Below are 26,633 nucleotides of genomic sequence, written 5' to 3'. Positions count from 1 at the left end.
CTAATCCGTGCCATGCTGTTTCAAAATATAAATCAACCTGGTGGAGAAAGAGGAGTCGGAGCCTTGTTGATCAAGAAGAAACTGGTAAGACCGTTGCACAACACTCTGATGTGATCGACTGTGGTCTTTTACTTCTAAAGAGCAGATGATAGACACAAACAGGAGGAAAATGACATTTGCTGTCTGCTACTGTTCTGGACTTCTTGAAGGCATCGATAAAGGTCTATTCGACAGAAAGGGCTGGACTAAATAACAAAGGTTTGTTCCAGCAAGATTAATCAGTGGAAGGACTTGCCTCCAGAAGTAATAGTAGTAAAGTTGGAAGGGACCTTAGAGGTCATCTAGTCCAACCCCCTGCTCAGGCAGGAAACCCTACACCATTTCGGACAAATGGCTGTCCAGTCTCTTCTTAAAAACTTCCAGTGTTGGAGCATTTACTGCTTCTGGAAGCAGGTTGTTCCACTGACTAATTGTTCTCACTGTCAGGAAGTTTCTCCTTAGTTCTAGGTTGCTTCTCTCCTTGGATTAATTTCCACCCGTTGCTTCTTGTCCTGCCTTCAGGTGCTTTGGAAAATAGCTTAGTTCCCTCTTCTTTATGGCAGCCCCTGAGATATTGGAATACTGCTATCATGTCCCCCGTTGTCCTTCTCTTCGTTAAACTAGACATACCCAATTCTAGCAACCGTTCCTTATATGTGGGGAGTTCCACCACTGGAGGTTTTGAAGAAGAGATTGGGCAACCATTTGTCTGAAATGGTAAATGGTTTCTTGCTTGAGCAGGGGGTTGGACTAGAAGACCTCCAAGGTCCCTTCCAATTCTGTTATTCAAGACAATCCTGGTGCTCTTGCAATATCCTTAACACATAAACTCCTGCCACAAGAACACTTCTAAGCTTCTACATTGCTCTCTCGCCCTTTTGATACTAGATGACACATTACCGGCCTCCCTACCATGTGTTATTTATTGTCACAAGCTGCTGGAGTCCTGAGAGTAGAGAGTCATCTCAGGTTTGTTATTTTTTTAAAAAGGATTTTAGCCTGGATGGTTAGAACATAATGAAAAATAAATAACCCAACCGATCCTCAAGCTAAAGAGTCTCCAATCAGTTGGACCCAGACAATCATGCTGGCTGTCAAGCATGTGACTTGAAAGTCCACCCAAGTAGAGATCTTGACTAGAAAAGCCACGATGGAGGAGAAGGGGGGGGCGAGGGAGAAGGTAGAGAAAAATACATAAAATTAAGTAATTTGGATGTCATTAATTGACTACTTAATTAGAATCGATGAGAATATTTTTGGGTTGTAATGAAGGCTATTAAAGGAACCTTGCTTAAATGTCCTCAGAACTTTAGCTTCTGTGAAATTCTAATGTTAATTAGAAAGAAGCTAATTAATCAATCAAGCACTTGATTCAATTGAGAATTTTAATAGAGTCATCCTGAACTTACCTTCCAGGGAAGACATCCTTCTGAGTGCTAGAAGGATCAAAAGTTACTCCTTCGTCATAATAGTGAGACTTGAGTTGTTTAAGCACCAATTTTTTACTTAAGATACAAGCCACCCAAATTTAAGAATTGCTTGTCATTTTTGGAACAAGGAGGAGCACATTAGACTAAACTGGTCACCATCCCTGACTGGCACTGAATTAGCTGAGAATTTCTTACTGGAATTAGCAATTTCCTGTCCAGATTAAGAAACAGATTAGTTCATCAATATTCTACGTGCTGCTACCTGTGGTTACTGCAGACATGATCCAGGGATGCATCACACAGTTCCGGTTTATGAACAAACGTAAAAAGTACTCCAATTTCTACAAGTATAGACGGTCACCAGCTGTGCTTCAGATACCTTCATCCAGATATGAGCAAGTCCCTCACGTGTTTACAATGTCTTGTTTCAACAAATATTGCTTATAAGGTAATTCCCTCAGTTTTCCTCCGAAACTTTCTAAAGATCTTAGAAAGCAAGAATCTACAGGCAGTCCTCAACTTACAACAGTTTAGTGACCGTTCAAAGTTACCATGGCACTGACAAAAGGAGCTTATTGACCATTTTTCCCAGTTACGACTTCGGCAACGTCCCCGCAGTCCCGTGATCAAAATTAAGACGCTTGGCGACTGACTCACATTTATGGCGGTTGCCGTGTCCTGGGGTCACGTGATCCCCTTTTTGCGACCGTCTGATGAGCAGAGTCAATGGGGAAGCCAGATCCATTCAACAACCGGGTTACTTCCGGGATCCATTTAACCATTGAGGCAATAGAGGCCGTAAAATGGGACAAACTCATTTCACCGCAGAAATTTTGGGCTCAGTTGTGGTCGTAAGTCGAGGACTACCTGCACTGGGTGCAAAATGAGGCCACGGAAGCAAACCACACAGGCATCAGATGGCTCTAGGTTAGTCGATAGAGGGCGACAGAGACATGATGGAATATGGGCTATGGGACGTTCAGCGAAAGGCCGTGGACGATGGAAACCGTGAAAGGGATGGAGGGGGATAAACGGAGGCCACCTACCTGCTCTCACTGCATTCTTTCTTCTCCCTCACATTCAACCACTTCCGAAGGAGGAAGCGCTTGCGCCGGGGAGAGGCGCTAGGCGTGGAGCAATTGGACCAAGGGGTGTCTTCATCACTGGATGGTGTAATTTCAATGGAGGGAAGCTGAAGGAACTCCTTAGAGGACGAGGAGGTGGCCGTCTCTGGATTCTGCTCTTCGGCGTTCCGTACGCGGCGTATCTTGAAACGCCTTCGGCGCAAGGTTGGAGTGGAAGAGCTGGACCAGGCATGGACGTGCTCCTCCACCACAGCCTGTGGCTCTGACACTTGCAGCGATGGCAGCTGAAGTGTCTCGGTCATCTTGGCTGCTGGCATGGAGTCCTGTGTCTCGTCCGCCTCTTCCTTCATACGGCCTTCCTTCTTCACCCCTCACTTCTAGAGCTCCAAAGAAGCCGGAGAGCAAAACCCCACCTTATTCCCTTCTGGGTTCTGCTTGCAGGGCTGCTTTCCTCTCCGAGAGGAATTGCACATTCCTCAGGTGGTCTCATTGAGCTGAAGAAGCCCTCCCGTCCATGGAGAAGGCCAGCTGCACGTTGTTGCTGACTTCCCAGCCAAGTTCCTAACTTCCCAGGCAAGGCACAACTTTCCGCCTCACGCCTGTCTATACCGGAGCGGCCCCCAGTTTGTCACCAAGGACCAAAATCGGGTTGCCCAGCAGCTGTTTGCCTCTTGCCTCTCCTCCGCAGCACTCTTTCCTTGCCTGTCTGCAGATGAATGGCTCCTCTGGAGCTGTGTCGGAAAACTCTTATTGGGGTGCGCTCTGGAGGGACCGAATGAGAAGCGTTGAGGAGCTGTGGGGAGATTGGAAGGAAGGAAAGAAAACAAAGCAAAGCAAAGCAGAAAGACAGAGAGCAAGGGAGGGAGGGGAGAGAGAGAGGGAGGGAGGAAGGAAGCAGTGATATATGATAAAATCAGCAAAGGAGAAGAAGAGGTGGGAGGGGGAGATTCTTTTCCCCCACCCCTCCCGCCCCAGGCTGATAAGCTCAGACAGCTGCTGCTAATGTAGCCACACTCTGAAGTCCAAGTGACAAACTCTCGGTTACCGAGCGTGCTGCGGCTGTGCCAATCAGCCGTGGTGGAGGTTGGAGGGGGTTTCTGGAACCAAGCCTTCCAGACTAAATGATTGGCTGGATTCCCTGTCCATCTCAACCCCTTGCTGGCTAGCTGCCTCACGAAGTAGAAAGAAGGCCACAAGATGACCCTGAGTCTTATCTGGGTGACATTTGAGTTCTTTTCTTCTCTTTTTCTCCTTGAAAGCCACAGAGGGTGGGTCAAAGGAGGAAGGAGTCAAAGCAAATTAAAAAAATAAATAAATGGAACTATGTCTAGATTTATCCTTGCCACCACTTTGGACTAGAGGATCAAGGATCACCCGAGTCCTTGAGTGAAGGGCTCCAAGAACTGAAGTTGGGATAAACCAAAAGTGGAGCAGAGGACTCCCCCACGCCCTTTCAAAGTCAGCCTGTTTCTGACCAACCGTGAGAAGCAAAGTTGTCAGAGAACAGGCAGTCAACAATTTGCGTTTCAATGACTCTCAGAGACATGGCTCAGTCCTTGTGGAGTTTTCTAAATGCTGGGCCAGGGTTGGTGGGGGATGAGGTAGAAATTTCAGGGTGAAAGAACTGCTTCCAAAGTGACATATTTTTCAGGCACTTGAGTCATATCTCTGTCCATGGGATGGAACAGCTGGAGAAGACCTCACGAATATATGGTAAGGATTGATTCAAGAGGAGGAAGGTTCTCTTGTTCTGGTTAAGACATGTTTTGGTGGGAGTGAGAAGAAGACAGGCGACTGTGTCGACCATCTCCCCACACTCTTGACCCAGGACCCAGATGCACTTCCCTCATTACAACTCAAAGGCTGTAGCTCTGCTCAGCTTACGGCCCTTCAAAGAGACGAGAGTCTTGGATGGACAAGACTCATCAGGCAATCAACAGAAGCTCATCAGAGGATGCAGTGAGCATTCTTGGACTATTTATCCTGATTGGAGACGTGTTTTCGGTGGAGACAAGGAGAAACGCCACTATTTACGGAGAAGAAATATATTCATTACCAACCCAATTATAGCTAGTCCTCCTCTTATGACTAGAATGGGACCAGACTTTCTGTCGATAAGCAAAGCTGTCAACACAATTGCACCCATGTTTACCACCTTTCCTGCCACAGTGGTTGACCGAAGCTGCAGGGGTTAAGTGAACCATGCAGTCGTTAAATGAATCCCGCTTCCTCCATTGACTTTGTTTGTTGGAAGAGGGCTGGGAAAGTCACAAACAGCAATCACACAAGTCCGGGATGCTGCAACTGTCGTAAATGCAAGTCAATTACAAAGAGCCCAAATTTTGCCCCCGTGACCACGGGGACTCTGCAGCGGTCATAAGAGCAAGGACTGTTTGAAAGTCATCCTTTTTTCAATGCCTTGGTAACTTGGAACGGTCGCTAAACAAATCGGTTGTAAGTCAAGGACAACCTATATGCTATTTATTCCTGTTTTACAGGACTTCATTTCAGATTTACAATTTACAGCTTGCAAGCACAATTGAGTCAATTGTGAGAAATTTCTTAAGTGAGTTTTGTCCCATTTTATGACTTTTCTTGCCACATTTGTGACTCAAAGTTACAACGGTACTGAAAAAAGGACTTATGACCGTTTTTCACACTTACGACCATTGCAACGTTCCCCACGGTCACGGAATCAAAAATTCAGACTCTTGGCAATGGATTCATATTTACGACGGTTGCAGCATCCCAGGGTCACATGTTCCCCTTTTGTGACCTCCTGACAAAGGAAAGTTAATGGGGAAGCCAGATTCACTTAACAGCCCTGTTACTAACTTAACAACTGCAGTGATTCACTTCTAACAACTGTGGCCAGAAAGGTCATAAAACGAGGCAAAACTCATTTAACGACTCTCTCACTTAGCGACAGAATTTTTGGGGTTCAGATGTGGTCGTAAATCAAGGACTGCCTGTACAGGCCGTTAAGTTTGGGACAAGTGGCCTTCTGTTTTCCATTTTAAGCTCTGTTTGCTTTTGGAAACAGATAGAAGCGGGACAGGATTTTAGCAAGCAATCCAGACCAGAAGGAATTTGGACAGGTGCCCTAAACAGAAGCTTATCAGGAATAGATTGACACGTCCTCAACTTCCGGGACTCCGGAAGCTTGCATTGATCCTGCCTCCCAAAACAGAGTAAAGAGACTTCAAGAAATGACTCCGGAGGGCTTTCTTCTCTTGCTGAAACAGTCTCTGGAGGCTGCTGCTGGGACAGGGGAAGTCACAGCAGTGAAAAAAACATCCGTAGCTTCCAAGCAAAATAGGTCAGGCCCTCTGGAACACCACAATTCTCCCTTGCTGTCTCCTGGCAGCTGTAGCAGCCCCATAGGATCCAATCCTCGATTTATGATGACAATCGGGGACAGGATTTCCATTGTTATTAAGTGAGTCACACCCGATTCTAGTTTGTTTTTTTTTAATTGCTGTGGCTTTTGACTGAATCTGTTTTTTCCCCCCTTTTGCCTTTACTGGTCAGAAGCCGGCAGACAAGATCACAAATAGTGATCTCAAGATCCTGGGACGTTGCAACTGGCATAAATACCTGCCAGTTCCTAAGTGCCCGGATTTTGATCACGGGGCTCTGGGGGAAATGCTGCAATGGTTGTTAAGTCCAAGGACCTGGTTGTAAGTCACCTTTTTTTGTGGCGGTGTAACTTCACGTGGTGACTAAACGAATGGTTGTAAATCAAGGGTTACCTGTAGATCTTGACTGAAAGACAACGATGCTCCAAAGCAGTGTTTCTCAACCTTGACCATTTTAAGGCATGTGGACTTCAACTCCCAGAATTCCACAGCCAGCAATGCTGGCTGTGGAATTCTGGGAGTTGAAGTCCACATGCCTTAAAATGGTCAAGGTTGAGAAACACTGCTCCAAAGGCACCTTTCTAAGTAAGCTTCTTTGAAACCACCACCCCCTGCCTCTCTGTACAGGTAGCTCCTCGACTGATGAATACAATTCAGCCTAATGTTTCTGTTCCTGAGACGGTGGTTAAGTGAATTTTGCCCCGTTTGACGACTTTTCTTGCCACAGTTGTTAAATGAATCACTGCAGTTCTTAAGTTAATAACACGATTGTTAAGTGAACCTGTCTTCCTTGTTCCCTTTGTTTGTCAGAAGTTCGGAAAAATGGGATCACACGACTCTAGGACGCCGCAACTGTCATAAATGTGAGCCAGTTGCCAAACAGCCGAATTTGGATCCCGTAACCCAGGGGATGCTGCAATGGTTATAAGTGTGAAAACAGGCCATAAGTCACTTTTTTTAGTGCCATTGTGACTTTGAACAGCCACTAAACCAGGGTAGGCAACCTTGGCTCTTTTATGACTCACGGACGTCAACTCCCAGAATTCCTGAGCCAGCCATGCTGAGGGGAAAGGGAGAGGTTTCCAAGCTGAGCCATGCTGGCTCAGGAATTCTGGGAGTTAAAGTCCACGAGTCATAAAAGAGCCAAGGTTGCCCATCCCTGCACTAAATTAATGCTTCTGAATTTCTGTAGAGCAGTGGTTCTCAACCTTTTTATGCCGCGACCCCCAACTGGTCATAAGTCAAAGACTATTCAACCGGTCGTAAGTCGAGGACTACTCAACTGGTGCAGCACCGTTTGCAGAATGGGACTTTTGGCGGGCTCAGCAGGGCAGAGACAGCCTGGACAATTCCTATTGGCTTTTGAAAGCCAATAGAATTAGACTCTATTCAAGAGAGTCTATTCTATTGGATTTCAAAAGCCAGTAGAATAAAAGGGAGTAGCACAGCTAAGGAAAAGGGGTTGTTTGGCGACCCCCGTGAAATGGTCGTTCGACCCCAAATGGGGTCCCGACCCACAGGTTGAGAACCACTGCTGTAGAGCAATTCGCTTTGAGGTTAGCTTGGAGGAAACCGTGAGAACGTCAATTCTGTTTTGTTAAGAGAGACAGATCAGGACCCAAACGAAAACCCTCTGAGGTTTTTTGAGCTTTTTCGACCTATTTATGCAAATTTCCAGGAAGCACCATACAGCCCACAGACACTGATTCTACAACTGAGCATTTCTGCAAATGACAGCAGGAGTCAGAAACCCACTCAAGGCCTACAAATAAAACTATCCTGCTTTAAAAAGAGACGATTCGAGATGGAGAGACAGAAAGAGGGAGACGGTAGGTTGCCACGCCATAATGTGATTTGTTTATTGGGGGGGGGGTTTCAGCAATATGTCAACCACGGTTGACGAAACCATGACTTCACAAGATGTACAATCTGAGCCTATAGATGCCTATCCATATATCGGTCTATGTTTCCAAACAAAGAAATGAGGGGTGAATTGCGAGTTGGAATAAGTGCACCCCATAAAATCTCTGCCAAGCAGACTTTTTGTTTATTCATGTTATAATTGCCCTCCTTTTCCTTTCCCTTTCATATCAACTTTAATCAGACATTCTCACAAGCATAATTAGCAAAGAAAGGAGTTGAAATGCAGTTTCAAGACTTGTTTGCAGAGATGTTCTTTGGGGAAGAGTAAACAGACCAAAGAGAGGCACATATATCCACTCTGAAGCCCAACTGAGTATTGTTCCAGACTCTGTAATAAATCAGAATTGATGTATCCACCCAGACAGCATCGTTTACAATATTTATAATAAAGGGTATATGGCAATTCCAGTAATTGTTTCCCAGAGGTTTTTTTTTTTAAAACCAATTAGTATTTTCCAACTATTTGGGGAACGCAGAAGCCTCATCTATCTCCCATACTTGCAAATAAAGTTTACATACATCATTAATCACAGGAGATGCAACTGTACAAAATATCTTTTGACAGCATTTTCCTCCTATTCTGTGAAAATACCTACCCAAGACAACCCTCGCATATCAAAAGTGAATAACACTTGCCCCCCCCAAACAATAACAGCAGGATAAAAGTTTAATAAATGAATAAACAAAAGTCGTAATCCAGTATACACATAATTAAGCCCCACAACTCTCAATGAATTCAGTGAGGCTTATTTGGGAGGAGATACATAAAAGGAATGAATGGAAAGATGCTTGCAGAATTCAAAATGTACTGTGTCAAGAGTGCTTCTGTCCAACACAGTAAGCCACAGTTTTTTCCTCTGCAGTGCTTGGTCCCAAAGGTGCTTTTTCAAGAGGCAATTGGACTTTCTTGTTTTTCTCTGAAGACGTTTCGCTTTTCATCCCAGAAGCTTCTTCAGCTTCAGCGTCTTCCACTCTTGGATGAGAAGCACAACGTCTTCAAAGAAAAACTAAGAAAGTCCAGTTGCCTCTTGAAAAAACACCTTTGGGACAACCATAGCCTGGAGGACTGAAAATCTCCACAGATATTCTGCCATACTTTGAGTTTTCATTGATACACCAAATAGTATCTTTGGTTACATTATTCCTATATAGGTAGTCCTAGACCAGGGCTTTTCAACCAGTGGTATGGGTACCACCTTGTGGTACATTGGCACCTGGCAGGTGGTACACAACCATTATAGAAAAGTGGTAGCGAGGGAGGGGAATGAGCTGAACCAGTGGCAGCATCACACAAGCCTGAGCGAGAGATGGCTGGAGCTGCAGGGCTGTCAGGACTCAGCGGAAGCACCAGGATCAGTGCCGCTTTGCAGCTGATCGGAGCTTCTTCGGGACTGTCAGGGCTCAGTAGAAGCGCCAGGATCAGCACCAGGCTCCAGCTGGAGCTCGGTGCTGATCCTGGGGCTTCTGCTGAGCATAGAAGAAGCACCAATCAGCTGGAAAGCAGCTCTGCTCCTGGCGCTTCTGCTGAGCCCAGAAGAAGCATCGATCAGCTGGAATATTGCAGGTTCTCCGGGGTCTAGTGATTTACATTCAGATGCTTGGCAACTGATTCATATTTATGACAGTCACAGTGTCCCAGGGTCATGTGAAGTGACCAAAACCTGCTGCAACCACCCAGCAGACGGGGGGGGAATAAAAACCAAACACACCCCCAACACATCCCCGCTGCCAATCCTCAACAGAAATGCTCACAACAATGAAAACCTTGGACAGGAGGAAGAGCGCCACCGGGTGGGCAGGCAGGTGTCTTGCTCGGCTGTGGCTTGGGGGGCACTTTTTTCAGTGTCATTGTAACTTCGAACAGTCACTAAGCGAACTGTTGTAAGTCGAGGACTACCTGTACTTTATTACTTTTTTCCTTTTTTTTTTTTTTTGTTCATCAAGTTTTTGACACCTTGCTAGGCGACTGGTGGTACTCGGATATTGCCATATCCTAAGAGTGATACAATGGGTGAAACGGTTGAAAAGCCCTGTCCTAGACCTGTGACACAATTCAGCCCAGAATTTCTGTTGCTAAGTGAGACAGTTGTTAAATGGGTTTTGCCCCATTTTACGACCTTTCTTGCTGCAGTGGTTAACTGAATTGCTACAGCGAAGGTGGTACCACGGTTGTTAAGTGGACCTGGCCTCCCCATTGGCCTTCCTTGTCAGAAAGTCGCCAAAGGGGATCCGTCACGTGACTTCCGGGACACTGCAACCGTCGTTAAGTACATGTCAGTTTCCGAGCCACTGAATTTGGATCACGTGATCTTGGGGAGGGTGCAAAAGTTGTATGTGTGGGGAAACAGCCATCAGTCACTTTTTTCGGCGCCGTTCTAATTTCAGTCACTAAGTAAACGATTGTAGGTCAAGGACTTCCCGTTGTGACTTATGTGAATCATAACTAAGTTGGAGAAGAACTCTTGGTCTCTTTTCTTTTAAAATTCCCTTTTTAATTGACCTTCCCTCACCTGGTAGAGAAAGTTGTGCTTTTGAATTTCTGCCTCTCCCTTCACAGTTGTTAAGAGTTTCAGAATTTTCACACCTCTGGAATAAACTATGCACTTTGAAAAGTAGATGTAGTTACTGTGCAAGGTTGTGAATCAATCCTTAATGCCTTTCCAGAACAAATTCTACGCTCCCTCACCCCAGGCACAGCTCTTTCCTCGCAAAAATGTTTAATGTGTTAAGCCCTGAAAATTATATCCATAAAGGAGCGGTGGATTCCATTGCCTTACCTTAGAAAAAGCTAATAAGGAGACGTGTTTCCAACACATTCTGAATTCCCTGGACTCACAGACTTAGGAAAAAAGACCAACAGTTTTCCATCCCAGTGGTAAACTCATTTTGTAATAAGCATTAGAAACTGTAGTATAAGGAATGGATAGTTTAGTTTTGTTTTGTTTTTTTCTCTTAAGAGCCTGATTGCCCATAACCTCAGCAGACGGGCCATCAGAGAAACATTTCCAAAATCAAATGTATATCATTTTCCCCTTGGAGTTTTTCCTTCAACAAGGAGCTACTTGGGAAATAACTTTTGCAGTCAAGTCGAGATTTAAAACCATTTAAAAACCAGCTTGCTGCATCTCTAAGAAAAATGCTCGGCTGCTCCCATTTTTAAACTAGGGGACCCTACGAAAAATAAAAAATGCAACATTTTCTGCCGATCGGATGTTCCCACCTAGAGGGTCATCTGGCTCGCCGCCCCTGCCCTCGGCTTCCTAGAACACATTGTGCCGCAGACGTATCATGTACCAATGCAATGCCACTCAATTTATCACGACGCTCTGAAAGCTTCTTAGCGCATTTGCTAACCAAAAGCTACTCGATACGTTAGGCAGGTCAGCCGGTCTTGTTCCCAAGGTCGCTGAGTGCACTTCACGGCTGAGTGAGGATTTAAACTTTCTCAGGCCTCTGGCCCATTATGTGAACTGCCCTTCGGACAAAAGGAAAAAGGGGAGAACCTCAGAAACATTTGTGTAGCTATACACCATTGTTGCCGCCCTGGATCTGCAGCCTGCATTCTTGCTAGTCAAGTTGAAAGGACAGCTGTCACCTGCGGATGAAACACGATTTCTTCAAAAGAACGATGTCAGTAGTGTCCCACTAACCATAGGAGATCTTTCTGAACTTTCATTTTCGACCACCATCAGGACAGGTAATCCTAGTTAGTTTAGTGACCGTTGGAAGGTGACTTATGACTATGTTTCAACTGACGACTGTTGCAGATCCCTGTGTTCACAAGATCAAAATAAAGATACTTGGGAGCTGGTTCATATTTATGATGGTTGCGATCTTCCTGGGTCACGTGATCCCTCTTTTGTGACCTAGTGACAAGCGAAGCCAAGTTAATATCCCCGTTACTAATTTAACAGCTGCAGTGATTCACTGAACAGCAGTGGCGAGAAATGTCGTAAAATGGGGCAAAATTCACTTAACAATTGTCTTCCTTAGCCACAGAAATTTTGGGCTCAATTTTGTGGCTGTCAGTCAAGAACTATATCTGCACAGCGTTCTTGCTAATTGGTTTAAGGGATGGAGATAATCTGCAGGTTGAACGCAATTTCTTTAAAAGAATCGTGTCAGTTGAATCCCGCTAATATTGGGAGAACTTTCTAGAACTTCATTTTCAATTGCAGTCAGGACATGTTTTTGGTCAGGAGCTACCCAGAGTTGGTTATAAGACAGGCAGTTATTCAAATGTCTTAAATCAATTTTAAAAACGTTAAATGTAGTGGCAAATGTTGTAGCCATTCAGATGTTCTCTGCCCAAGAAAAGCGAAGCCATCACCATGATATATTTCCTTTTGTACTTCAGCAATCAACCCACCAAATGGGTGGTTATTTTTTTTACCACTGCTTTACCACCACAACAGTGAAACTGTTTCTCATTGTTTTTTACCACCATAAAGATAAAAATATCCGGAGACTATACTCCTGCTATAAAGACACCTATTGACTCTATAGTCTTGTCCCAGAAAACTTCTGTGGCATGTGTTCCTCGCCCAAAAAAATGTTCATTTTCCTGACAGTTAGAACAATTAGCCAGTGGAACAACCTGCCTCCAGAAGTTGTGGGTGCTTCAACACTGGAAGTTTTTAAGAAGAGACTGGACAGCCATTTGTCTGAAATGGTATAGGGTTTCCTGCTTGAGCGGGGGGTTGGACTAGATGACCTCCAAGGTCCCTTCCAACATCATCATCATCATCATCATCATCATCATTATTATTATTATTATTATTATTATTATTATTATATTTTTCAAAAAGGATATTGACGGATAAAGCCAAAACCAGAAATTAAAATAAAAGACGCTTGTTCACAGAGAATGTATTTTTTAGGCAAAGCTTCCGAGCGCAAGCAAAGCCGAAATGAACCATCCAATAAACCACAGTCTCCTTTTCTAACTAGGTTTATTTACTTATTATTTAAAAAAAATTATTTACGCTTCACAGCACGCTTGGCACTTTCTCACAATGTTAAGGATGCAAACACCAGAAGGCTCAGCCAGGGATGTTTTATTTTTCTCTCACATTTCTTACTCACATCTGCAACCAAATAACAACACAATTAATAACTAGCAATTAATATCCTGGCTGTCAGCCTTGGCAAAACAAGGACATCTGTTTTTACATCATCGGCATCAAGGGCGGCCTCGGGGTTACAGTCTATAGTAACTTGAATACAATCCGACCTCTTTGTTGCCTCAGATAATCTGTCACTTAAGATTAATCTCCCAGCATCTGTTCTTAATTTCGTATCAATATTCATTCTCTGCTTTCGCTCTTTATATGAAAGCAGAGACCAAACAGCACCCACAAAAATGTAAACTGCCTAAGGAAAACGAAGCCGTACTGAACACTCATTTTTCACAGTTTTGTTAACTGAGATTTTATTCAAACACAGCGTTGGTTTCCTTGACTACTATATGAATGGGCTCTGAAAAGGCAAGCAGGAAAGCTAATATTCATCACAAATGCAATTTGAACTGAGCACAGAAGGGATCTCTCTGCTCTGCGATAGATCAAGGCGCTGATAGAAAGTCTGTTTTTTGGATGCTCCTGTTTTGCATCTCGGTCTCATCCGCCGAAGACCGATTGTTGACCGAAATGGAGGAAAAAGCAGAAAAGCAAAACAGAACTCAAGATAGATAAATTCCATATCCATGAGCCACATGGAGGAGTGTTGCACACGTGTATAATGTGGGGTCCTTGGCGCTCTCTGAGCTTGGTGGTTTTCTTGCAGACATTTCATGACCCAACTAGGTGACATCATCAGTGCTAGAAGAGAATGGGGTTTGTGGAGAGGAGGAGGAGGAGAATGTGGTCCTTGGTTCTTTCTGAGCTTGGTGGTTTTCCTGTAGACCAGTGGTTCTCAACCTTTTTAATGCCGTGACCCCCAACCATAAGTCGAGGACTACTCAACCGGTCGTAAGTCGAGGACTACTCAACTGGTGCAGCACCGTTTGCAGAATGGGACTTTTGGCGGGCTCAGCAGGGCAGAGACAGCCTGGACAATTCCTATTGGCTTTTGAAAGCCAATAGAATTAGACTCTATTCAAGAGAGTCTATTCTATTGGCTTTCAAAAGCCAATAGAATAAAAGGGAGTAGCACAGCTAAGGAAAAGGGGAAAAAAATGGCGGACTGCGTTGTTTGGCGACCCCCGTGAAATGGTCGTTCGACCCCAAATGGGGTCCCGACCCACAGGTTGAGAACCACTGCTGTAGACATTTCATGACCCAACTAGGCAACATCATCAGAGCTAGAAGGGAGTAAGGTTTGCTCTCTGTTTATATACCTTGGCTTGTCCTGTCACTGTTGGTGGGAGTGTTCATCAGGAACCACCAAAAGCATTCCCTCCAATACTCTCAGGGCAAACTACTACATATAAACAGAGAGCAAACCCCCTTCCCTTCTAGAACTGATGATGTTACCTAGCTCGGTCATGAAACGTCTGCAAGAAAAGTACCAAGTTCAGAGAGCACCAAAGACCCCCTCATCTCAATCCTGAGCTACGAATGTTTTTTTCCATCAGTACCACATGTAGAATGTCGCACAAAGCCAACAGAATCTCTGCGGCTAAGGTCGACCCAAAAACAGTGGATACAGAATTTAAAACTACGAGGAAACGTGCTTTTTCATTGGCGGGGGAAGAAGGTAAAAAGAGATTTTTGAAAAATGAAATAGGAATAGGACTCGTCCAAAATTTAGATCAGTTTCACTCATACAAATATTTACACCAAATATTTACATCCTTTAGATCCATGTTGATCTAAAAACACTGAAGAACGGGCCAAACACCGTCTGCAAAAGACGGTTGCATGGTTTGAAGCAACCGGCTGCTTTTCCTGGCACTGATCCCATTTGTTTTGCAAAATATAATGATATCATCTCAGTGGCACCCTCTAGTGGCACCTATATTTTATCCCAAGAGACTGTCCAGCATTTCAAGGATGGCTTTTTCTAGTCATATTTAATTCTACCTAAATCCCACCAAACTGATGATTCCTAACATTGAGGGTGACAGAAGCTCTAGAACAAGTGGCAGACTAAACAGGAAAAACAGATTGTTCTTTTTTAAAAAAAAACGTAGAATAGAATAGAATAGAATAGAATAGAATAGAATAGAATAGAATAGAATAGAATAGAATAGAATAGAATAGAACCTTGGAGGTCTTCTAGTCCAGCCCCTGCTCCAGCAAATTACAATTTAGCTAAATAAATGATGCCTAAATAAATGAGATTTTTATTCACACCCCACCCTCCTGAATCGGCTGTAGCCCTCAAAATTAAGATTCTACACTCTATTAATAGCAGCAAGCTCCTAAATCAAGCTTGTATTTTACAGGAAATCCTCCAGTTACGACTGTAATGTATCCTGCCCATTGGGGTTATAAGTTGTGATGGTCGTAAAATGGATCACTGCTGGTTGTTAGGCAGGTTACCATAAGAACACCCTCGTTGTGAATTTTAACTTCTGTGACAAGGTGTCATTTCCCCTCTGTAAAAAATCTTTAATCAGGTGGGGGGGGGGAATTTACTAAAAAAAAAATCCAAAAGCACACTGGATTTGATTTTCTCCTGACATGTCAGTTAGAAAACTGTTTGGCAGTCACTAGTCCGTATAAAGCATCTGCTCATTGTTTGCCATCAACTGCCTAATTTTATGGAAAGATTGGGAAACCAAGGAGTAGCGTTTATTGCAGATGAGCAGTTTATTATTTGTATACCAACAACAGTGAAAGGAAAGCCAAGTTTTCATTGTATAGAGAAAGTCTTAAAGAAATGTGAAAAGTTGGAAATGAATTATGCATCTGATGTTATTTACACCGAGAACACAACAGCTGAAGTGCTTCAGATTCAATGCCAGCATTGCCTACATTATAAGAAACCATCTTCATTTGCATAACATTAGATTGTAAAATGAGGATTTAAATGTCCCAGGAAAACCTACTCAGGAAATATTTACATGTGGTGGGGGGGGTGTCAAGCTTGGGAAAATTCTGCTTTTCTCCAATGGATTGGTTGGGTGGAGCTATTAAACAGAATGTGGTAGTCTGACAACTCTCCCTTTCCATTAAACTCACATCAGTTCTGAACACAAACTGGCCCCATGAAAGCGAATTAGAGCTCCTGTTTTTAACTGAGATTCCAGAATGAGTCTGTGGTCCAGAGCTGTTTGGAAGAGACAGCCTTACCATTAGGTGATGCTAAATGGCGGTCCAAGTTAGGATTTGAGGAACAGGAATCTTCTCTCCTTACTTTTATTTTGCAGCAATAACAATAGCATTTAGACATATATTGCCCCAAGTACTTTACAGCACTCTCTGGGTGCCCATATTGCCCTCAACAATCTGAATCCTCATTTTACCAACTTCAGAAGGATGGAAAGCTGAGTCAACCGTGAGCTGGTCAGGATCGAACTCTTGGCAGTGAGCAGAGCCAGCCTGCAATACTGCATCCTAACCACTGTGCCACCATGGGAAGGAAGGAAGGAAGGTAGGAAGGAAGGAAGGTAGGAAGGAAGGAAGGAAGGAAGGAAGGAAGGAGGGAGGGAGGGAGGGAGGGAGGGAGGGGGAGGAGAAGGAAGGAAGGAAGGAAGGAAGGAAGGAAGGAAGGAAGGAAGGAAGGAAGGAAGGAAGGAAGGAAGGTAGGGAGATAGTAGTTTACAGCCCTCTCTAAGTGGTTTACAAAGGTCTGCATATCACCCTGAACAATCTGGGTCCTTATTTTACCGACCTCGGAAAGATGGAAGGCTGAATCAGCCATGAGCTGGTCAGGATCGAACTTCTGGCAGTGGGCAGAATTTGCCTGCAATGCTGCCTTCTAACCACTGTGCCACCAGAAGAAGATACTATCATTTGAAAATGCATCTCTTCAGCACTATGTGGAAGCTGATCCAGCAGAGCGGATTGAAAGAAGCTCTCAGAACTGGTGCCCTGACACCATGTAGTCCTCGATGTACGACCGCAATGGAGCCCCAAGATTCCATTGCTGAGCAAGTCAGTCATTAAGTGAGTTTTGCCCCATTTTATGACTTTTCTGGCCACATTTGACAAATGAATCCCTGCAGTTGTGAAGTTAGTAACATGGTTGTTAAGTGAATCCTGCTACCCCATGGACCTTGCTTGGCAGAAGTTGCCAAAGGGGATCACGTGACCTGGGGACACTGCGACGGTCGTAAATATGAGTTACTTGCGAAGTGCCCAGATTTCGATCCCATACTGGAGATATTGCAATGGTCCCAAGTGTGAAAAACGATCCTCAGTCGCCTTTTTTTCAGTGCTGTTTTAGCTTCAAATGGTCACAAAACGAACAGTCGTAAATCGAGGACTATACGTAACACAGTTACACCTATATTACATATTTATTTGATTTCTATAGCCGAACATCTCAACGAGTGACCCTGAACAGCTTCGTAGGATTTCAGTCAACAAAATACTACAGAAAAAGTAAAAAAAAAAAAAAAAAAAGCCTTCAGATTTTTCATTCGTCCCTGCCTCCGAAAGATTTCCTAATACATGATGTGATCCCAGGTTTCCAAGTTTTAAACGATTCATTGATGTTCCAAAACATCAAACAACTGAAGCCAAAAGAGAAAAAACAAAACAAAGCCATTTTTGCCACTTCCTTTTATTAAGAAAAAAGAAAAAAAAAGAGTTAACCACGTTAGACGGATGCACAAGCCGACTGAGAGTTATCGTATTATACCAATATGAGATCAGGATAGTAATTGCTAATGGCAGTTGTTTAGAAATCCAGTTAGGATTGACTCAAATGTCTAAACCAGTGGTTCTCAACCTTTTTAATGCCGCGACCCCCAACCGGTCGTAAGTCAAGGATTACTCAACCGGTCGTAAGTCGAGGACTACTCAACTGGTGCAGCACTGTTTGCAGAATGGGACTTGGTGGGCTCAGCAGGGCAGAGACAGCCTGGACAATTCCTATTGGCTTTTGAAAGCCAATAGAATTAGACTCTATTCAAGAGAGTCTATTCTATTGGCTTTCAAAAGCCAATAGAATAAAAGGGAGTAGCACAGCTAAGGAAAAGGGGGGGAAAATGGCGGACTGCATTGTTTGGAGACCCCTGTGAAATGGTCGTTCGACCCCAAATGGGGTCCCAACCCACAGGTTGAGAACCACTGGTCTAAACCAAAGTTAAGTCGCTACCTGAATTTGTAGGTCCACTCAGTTCCAGTTCAAATGCAAGAATTGAGATGCCCTGGAACGGGGGTCTCTCAATCTTGGCAACTTTAAAAAAGTCTGGCTGGAGAATTCTGGGAAGTAAAGTCTATACTTTTTAACATGGCTAAGGTTGAGAAAGACTGCCTTAGAAATTACTTTGGACTTGATCTGTGCCTGCAGCCACCGCATTTTTTCCTAAGATCAGACAAACTCAGACATTTCTGCGAAAGAAAAATCCATAATTGTATATTTGTTGCCTCCTATAGTCATAATCCGAAAAGCTCCTTAGCGGCACAATTAAAATCATCGCTGAGTGTGGTAGAGCTACACTTACGAACTCATTGCTTAATATACACAACATAGAGAAACAGTTTTTTTAGAAGTTTTAGGAACTTTAAATGCACAATACCAACTCCAAATCACGCAGACCCATGCTATGCCTTAGTATTTGCAGAGTAAATGAAACTTGAATTATCCCAGCAAAGCAAATAATAAGGAATTAAAACACTGCTGCTCAAATCCATCAACTCATTTGCCTTTGGTATTTTGAAAAAAAAGCAAAAATTCCACTTTTCTCAATAAAACAACAACTTTAAATTACCTTAGGGGAGGATTTTGGTCCTTAGCCACGGAGCATATCCTTAATTGTGTTTGCATTAGCTGAAGATCAACAAGAAGTTTGCCCCCACCCCCACCCCCACCCCCCAAGGATGCTGAATCATCCATCCACCGAAACAATGAGAAGCAGATCTGACACATCAGTAGATCCAAAGTCTGCAGTTGCTTCAGACTTGATCATAACAGCCTCGCATTAACTGGTTTGAACCCTGACAACATGCAAGTCAAGTTTTATTTTCATTTTTTTCAAGAAATGAAAACTGCCAAATCGTGAGACTCCCAACTTGGTCGATGTCATGGCCAAAGGCCAGTTCATTCCCCAGCCCTAACTTATTAAAATCCTAATTCGCAGCATTTACCATTTATCAAGCGTAGGCTAATAATAGTGGCAATTTACCAGAATACCATTTTTAGAAAGGACAGCAGCGTTCCACACATGCTCAGCTTCCACTCCTACCAATTCTCCAACGATCTATAGAAAGGATGGGCTGTAACGCTGCTAGGCCTCTCTGGCTCTCTGGAGACCACATATTTCTTCTGAAGAAACCCTGGAAGGCTCCCAAAGGCAGGGTGTACCCTGCACCCTCCTCCCCTTTAAATGCACTTCCCAAAGCCTCCATCTTCACCTACCTCTCCTGCGGGGTGGGCCTTGGCACCCAGCACAACCTATCTGCCCAGGAAGCAAAGAAGCACGGCACTTACGGGGTTAAGGGAACAGCGGCAAGCACGGGCAATCTTCTTTGACTGTCTTCATCTGGGATGCCTCTAAAGCAGAGCATTGGGTTCATCCCACCCACCCCCTTGCAGGAGCTGCTGGCGGGGACTGATCAAAGGGGAGACACTGAGATAAGACTATCTGTGGGCAAATGGGGGTGGAGGGGGAGAGAGAGAGAGAGAGAGAGAGAGAGAGAGAGAGAAAGAGAGAGAGAGAGAACTGGGTGGGTGGACTAAGGCAAGGAACAAATCATGAAAAAAGGAGTTCTAGGTAAAATCTGGGGTGCTTTCCCCAGCCCATTCCCCGTGAGTCTTCTTGCATAAAGTACTTGATATCTGCCAAGTAGCTGGCCACAGAATCTGTAGAGCTGGAAGGGAGCGCTAATAAAACTGCAGCTCATCTGGCTGGAAGCTGCAGTAACTCACAGCTCACTGCGGCTTTCTTGCAAGGGAAAAAAGAGAATGGGTCTCCTGCTGCAAGGACTTCAACCCCCCTCACCCCAGACTGCAAGCTGCACTCGGGACGGTAGAGACCCCCAGCGGCATGTACGGAAGTAGGGGCTGACACAGCTGCAGGGAGGCCCCCAAGCCATCTAACAGGATGTTCCTCATCTTAAAGGGGCCACAGCCTTGCAGAAAGCAAGTCCTTTTCTTCAGATGCTACGGTGCCCAAAAGTTTTCTATTGATCCTCATTGCTAAATCTGGACTCGTGATGGTTATCCTTTCCCACCGCCCAGGTTTCCTGGGGCAATTTTTGCAAAACCTTGGATTTTTTTATTGTATTGATTGATTTTTATTTTATTTTATTATTTTATTTTTTGCAAAGGGAAGCAATTAAGTGGGCTTGCCTCCTCTGTCATGCTTTGCAGCACTGCAATCAGCTGTTGCCATCTTCAATTTTAGACACGTGAGTGTAGAGAAGTGTGCAATAAAAGCTGCCTTCACAAATCAGGTTTTTGCCTGATTTGTAGTAAATAATAAGGGTTTTTTGGGGGGGGGTTGTTCCGGGTTAATGCCTTGTGTCAGATTGCGTGTTGGACCATGGCTTAGTGAAATAGCACCCAGTCTACTGTACCCGATGAAGTAAAGTTTGGAGAAGCAAATCATGACTTAGAACAGCGGTTCTCAACCTATGGGTCGCGACCCCATTTGGGGTCGATCGACCATTTCTCGGGGGTCACCAAACAAGGCGATCCGCCATTTTTCCCCCTCAGGGGGCGGCACCGTGCATGCGCGCCGTGCATGGGGGCGGCACCGTGCATGCGCGCTGCGCATGGGGCGGCACCGTGCATGCGCACCGCGCATGCGCACCACGCATGGGGGTGGCACCGCACATGCGCACCGTGCATGGGGGGCACCATGCATGCGTGCCGCGCATGGGGGCGGCACCGTGCATGCATGCCGTGCATGGGGCACCATGCATGTGCGCCGCACATGGGGGGGCGACGCGCATGGGGCAGCGGCGCACATGGGGCGGCAGCGCGCATGGGGGCAGCATCACGCATGGGGGCGGCACCACGCATGGGGCGGTGCCACGCATGGGGGCGGCGGCGCGCATACCTGTTGCGCATGGGCGGCGGCGCACATGGGGCGGCGGCGCGCATGGGCGGCACCGCGCATGGGGGCGGCATCACGCATGGGGGCGGCGCCACACATGGGGCGGCGCCACGCATGGGGCGGCGCCACGCATGGGGGCGCCGCCGCGCATACCTGTTGAGCATGGGCGCCGCCGCGCATGCGCACCACACATGGGGTGGCACCACGCATGCACACCACGCATGGGGGCGGCGCCATGCATGCGCGCTGCACCGCGCATGCGCGGCAAGTTTGTGTGACGGGGTCGCCATCACACAAACGTTGAGAACCACTGACTTAGAAGGAGATGTGGAGTCCATCGCTGGTTGAGTTCATACGACATGCTTAACCAGGTGATGCATTTTTTTCAATGAAAACCAGAAGGTCTAAGCTAGGGCTATCAGATCTGGGCTGCAACCATCCAAACAACTACAAAATGGCAGTGACAAGTTATTGAAACTCTTCAATCTTTACCACCAACTAATGGTCCTCTGGAACAGGGCTTCCCAACCTTGGCAACTTTAAGACTTCTGGACTTCCATTCCCAGAATTCCCAGCCACATGTGGAATTCTGGGAGTTGAAACCCACCGGTCTCAAAGTTGCCAAGGTTGGGAACCCCCTGCAAGTCTATAGGTTAATGCCTCTCATCAGATCCAATTTCCAAAAAGGAGTTTTGGATTATTCTTGGCAGCAACTCTTTAAAGCATCTTGCTTGATCACCTGTCTCCTACAACTGTTCAATGCAGCCAAAGATTCATACATCTCCACTCTAAAGTTATCTGGATCATCTCCCCACAAATCTTATCTATGGGGCACAGCAAAGAATTGTTTCCAGATTCAGTTCTGCAGTAGCTGTGAATATCTCCCAGTAACTGATCCACCCCACCCAGCTGTACTGGTAACCAGACTTCTAGTATGTGTCTACATTTGCATATGCATGAATAAACCACAACAGCCACCCACGAGGTCCTGGCAAGGCTTCTTTAAACTGAGTCCCTGTCAAAACACAAACCCTCAGTCTGTTTCTTAGACAACACATACACACAAAGCTGTTCTGGAAAGAAATCCTGATGGAATATTGATTGCACAATTCTATCACTCCTTCGTAGAAGCTGTGGTGCCTCATTGAACCTCCATTTGCCCACTGGCTGATCAATCTGTGTCCCCATTGATAGGAAGAGAGGGAAAAAAGTCCCTTGGATTAAAATATTTTGACCCACTGCAGACTCATTTTAATTAATTTATTTATTTATAAAATTTACGACCCACCCATCTTATCACGTAGTAACTCTGGGCGGCTTACAATATTGAAAGATATTGCATAAAACCTAATGACGTGAACACAATGCTCTAAAAATCAACCTAGTTGAAAAGATGGGGAGGGAGGGTGCATGATGGGAAGGCGGAGGGGTGGAAACTGTTGTTAATCTGTCTTGGCATCAGATTTCTATCTAGGCAGAAATGATGGGGCCACATTGCTGAAGTGATCACACCCTGCTTCTGCCACCAAAACTCGTGTTTTACCTCTGGAAACCACCAAAACAGTCTGCTTTTGCCGAGTTTGTACCCAGACAGCCCTCGACTTCAGTTCAACATATTTAAATACATCATCAGTAAGTTACGACTCCTATTTGGGAATGACGCTGAACTTTCTCGGAAGATGGCAGACATGATCTTGTGTACAGATGACCAACCGTCTTGAAACTGATTCTCCCAAGCGACAACGACAACAGCAACCCAACTAAAACCATGGGAAGGAAACCAGACCCTATTCCAAAGCCTGATGTCTACACAGGCGCTCCTCGCCTTACACCAGTTCATTTAGTGACTGTTCAAAGTTACGACGGCACTGAAAAAAGTGACCGAGGACCCTTTTTCACACTTCCAACTGTTGCCGCCTCCCCGTGGTCACATGATCAAGAGTCAGAGGCTCAGCAACTGGCATGTACCTAATGACGGTTGCAGTGTGTCGGGGTGATGCGATCCCCTTTCTGACAAGCAAAGTCAAGGGGGAACAGCCGTGTTGCTGTCTGAACAACTGCAGTGATCCACTTCACCACTGTGGCAAGAAATGTTGTAAAAGCGGGCAAAGCTCGCTTCACAACTGTCTCACCTAGCCACAGGAATGTTGGGCTCAGTGGTGGGTGTACGTCGAGGACTACCTGTGGTGCAAATTAAGTTCTAATTCTCTGTGAAACTTTACGGGTTCCAATGACTTCAAGCGCAGTGACTAACTTTTGCAGAATTAAAACACGGAGGAAAAGGAAGGAGGACCACTGTGCCAGGAAGGGAATATCTACCCTTGGTAGAAACGAAAATCTTCTGCAAGGGGAGAGAAACACGCTTCCTTGCACACCGTTTCCTGGCTCAAGAGAAGGAGGAAACCGACAAAACAGATGTTGACTTCAACTTTGTTCTGTCTGGGCTCTTAAGGGGAAGTTAAAAACTTACACTTTTTACAGGTTCTGAAACTCACAAAATAATGCAACTGCCCCCCTCCCAATTTCAGGGCAGTTTCAACTACATGAACAGAACAGAACAGAATAGAATAGAATAAAGGACAGACTAGACTAGACTAGACTAGACTAGACTAGACTAGACTAGACTAGACTAGACTAGACTAGAATAGAATAGAATAGAATAGAATAGAATAGAATAGAATAGAATAGAATAGAATAGAATAGAATAGAATAGAATAAAGGGCAGACTAACTAGAATAGAATAGAATAGAATAGAATAGAATAGAATAGAATAGAATAGAATAGAATAGAATAGAATAGAATAGAATAGAATAATGAATAGAATAGAATAGAATAGAATAGAATAGAATAGAATAGAATAGAATAGAATAGAATAGAATAGAATAGAATAGAATAGAATAGAAAAAGGACAGACTAGACTAGACTAGACTAAACTAGAATAGAATAGAACAGAACAGAACAGAATAGAATAGAACTTTAGAATGTAAACAGAACCAGTGATTCTTCCCCTCACTCGACCTAGATAGACCTCAGACTAGCCTAGAAAGAACCCTAGATAGAATAGAATAGAATAATGAATAGAATAGAATAGAATAGAATAGAATAGAATAGAATAGAACAGAATAGAATATAACTAGACTAGAATAGAATAGAATAGAATAGAATAATGAATAGAATAGAATAGAATAGAATAGAATAGAATAGAATAGAATAGAATAGAATAGAATAGAATAGAAGACTGGGAAGGGACCTTGGAGGTCTTCTAGTCCAACCCCCTGCTCAGGCAGGAAACCCTATATCAGGGGTAGTCAACCTTTTTATACCTACCGCCCACTTTTGTATCTCTGTTAGTAGTAAAATTTTCTAACCACCCACTGGTTCCACAGTAATGGTGATTTATAAAGTAGGGAAGTAACTTTACTTTATAAAATTTATAAAGCAGAGTTATAGCAAGTTAAAGCATATAATAATAATTACTTACCAAACACGACGAGTTGTGTTTCTACCAAACAGTTCTACTTTGGTTTCATCTGACCATGTGTCATTCTCCCAATCCTCTTCTGGATAGTCCAAATGCTCTCTAGCAAACTTCAGACGGGCCCGAACATGTACTGGCTTAAGCAGGGGGACACTTCTGGCACTGCAGGATCTGAGTCCCTGGCAGCGTAGTGTGTTACTGATGGTTGCCTTTGTTACATTGGTCCCAGCTGTCTGCAGGTCATTCACTAGGTCCCCCTGGGTGGTTCTGGGATTTTTGCTCACCGTTCTTGTGATCATGTTGACCCCACGGGGTGAGATCTTGTGTGGAGCCTCAGATCGAGGGAGATTATCAGTGGTCTTGTATGTCTTCCATTTTCTAATTATTGCTCCCACAGTTGATTTCTTCACACCAAGCTGCTTGCCTATTGCAGATTCAGTCTTCCCAGCCTGGCGCAGGTCTACAATTTTGTTTCTGGTGTCCTTCGACAGCTCTTTGGTCTTCACCATAGTGGAGTCTGGAGTGTGACTGAGGTTGTGGACAGGTGTCTTTTATACTGATAACAAGTTCAAACAGGTGCCATTAATACAGGTAATGAGTGGAGGACAGAGGAGCCTATTAAAGAAGAAGTTACAGGTCTGTGAGAGCCAGAAATCTTGCTTGTTTGCAGGTGACCACATACTTATTTTCCACCATAATTTGCAAATAAATTCTTTCCAAATCAGAGAATGTGATTGTCTGGATTTGTTTTCTCATTTTGTCTCTCATAGTTGAAGTCTACCTATGATGACAATTACAGGCCTCTCTCATCTTTTTAAGTGGGAGAACTTGCACAATTGGTAGCTGACTAAATACTTTTTTGCCCCACTGTAGAAACAAGAAGTCTGATGAAATTATATTTAATTAATTAAATTATTAATGAGATCCCTGAGGCTGATGCTGCGAAACTAAATACTGGATATCTGGCTCAATTTTTGTAAGGAACAAACAAAGGTCTCCTCTTTCGGAAATATTCAGGTGGTTTCTTTCTTTGGTCATAATATGATTAACAGCACTAAAGCCTGATTCCACAAGATATGAGGTAGGGAAATCTATCAATAAACTGAATATAATTTTCCACATATTTGGATATAAGGCAGGCATTTTTTTACTTTGCCATAGGTTTTCATATCCACCACTATCAAATTTATGTTTACTTTCTTCATCATATCTAATTTCTAACAGTTCTTCTTGGCAAGTTATATCAGCCTCTTCAATATTTGCAGTAAAAGAATTTTTCATCCAGTCATACACCTTCAATTTCAAAATATCTTCAAATCGTTTTTCCATGTCCAATTTAAGTTTGTTGAGGTGGCTACTAAATCTGTCAATATCCTCTGGAGTTACATCATCTTTTATAGATGATAATTCAGGAAACTGATGAAATTCTCTCTTCAATAGATTATAACGAAGTAGTTCAAGTTTGTCAATAAATAATGATACAATACTTTGGCAACCTATAAGAGTCTTATTAGCTCCCTGAAGCTGCAAATTGACATCATGAAATCTCTTGAAAATATTTGCCAAATAAAAGGCATCATTCTTTACTGTTTTTAACTGTTGACACAGATTGGTCTCATTATTACTTTCAGAAAATTGTATGACACTATCATATAATGCTACAAAACGAGCTAAAGATGTACCCTTTGACAGCCACCGAACTTCTGTGTGCAAAAGTAACTTAATAAAATCTTCATTATTGTCCTGGCAAAGCTGTCGAAACATTCTATCATTTTTTGGTTTGGATTTGATCTTGTTTATGGCTCGAATTATTATATTTAATGATGAATGGAGAGTTGTACTTAGATGTTTTCCTACAAGATGTTGTCTGTGCACCACACAATGAATACATAAAACATTTGGCACTTCTTCCTTCAAATAAGCAACAAATCCACGATAGCAACCTACCATTGATGGTGCTTCATCAGTAGCACATGCAACAATATTATTCAAAGGAATATTATTTTTTGTAAAGTATGATTTCACAGTATTAAATATAGATAATCCTCTTGTATCTGTAATGAGATTTATTGCGAATAGCATTTCTTCTTGTAATGTATTGTTTTCATCAAAATAACGTACATATGCCATCAATAAAGCATTATTATCTGCAGTGGTAGACTTGTCCAATTGCATAGAAAATGAAGTGTTTTGGAGAATACTTAT

At 43.9% G+C, this 26,633-nt stretch overlaps 1 protein-coding gene across 17 annotated transcripts in view; it reads right to left on the bottom strand.

The window, feature by feature from the left end:
* GRAMD1B (GRAM domain containing 1B) overlaps positions 1-19,465 on the bottom strand; it is a 128,190-nt gene extending 108,725 nt beyond the window's left edge. For 14 of the 17 annotated variants that reach the window (XM_039368494.1, XM_039368496.1, XM_039368506.1 and 11 more), the window contains exon 1: positions 2,516-3,493. In XM_039368494.1, coding sequence (XP_039224428.1) covers positions 2,516-2,904 — 389 coding nt within the window. In that variant the 5' untranslated portion in view covers positions 2,905-3,493. Of the gene's footprint in view, positions 1-1,731; positions 1,747-2,126; positions 2,143-2,515; positions 3,494-19,380 lie in introns of those variants that run through there. The other 3 variants (XM_039368507.1, XM_039368513.1, XM_039368515.1) reach the window with 3 other exon arrangements.
* Between the last annotated feature and the right edge of the window lie 7,168 nt (positions 19,466-26,633).

Source organism: Crotalus tigris, unplaced genomic scaffold, assembly GCF_016545835.1.
Source record: "Crotalus tigris isolate CLP2741 ecotype Arizona unplaced genomic scaffold, ASM1654583v1 scf7180000020815.588926, whole genome shotgun sequence".
NCBI classification, from domain to species: domain Eukaryota; kingdom Metazoa; phylum Chordata; class Lepidosauria; order Squamata; family Viperidae; genus Crotalus; species Crotalus tigris.
The sequence above is the reverse complement of the archived record's forward strand: the minus strand, read 5'-3'. Positions and strand labels throughout refer to the sequence as shown.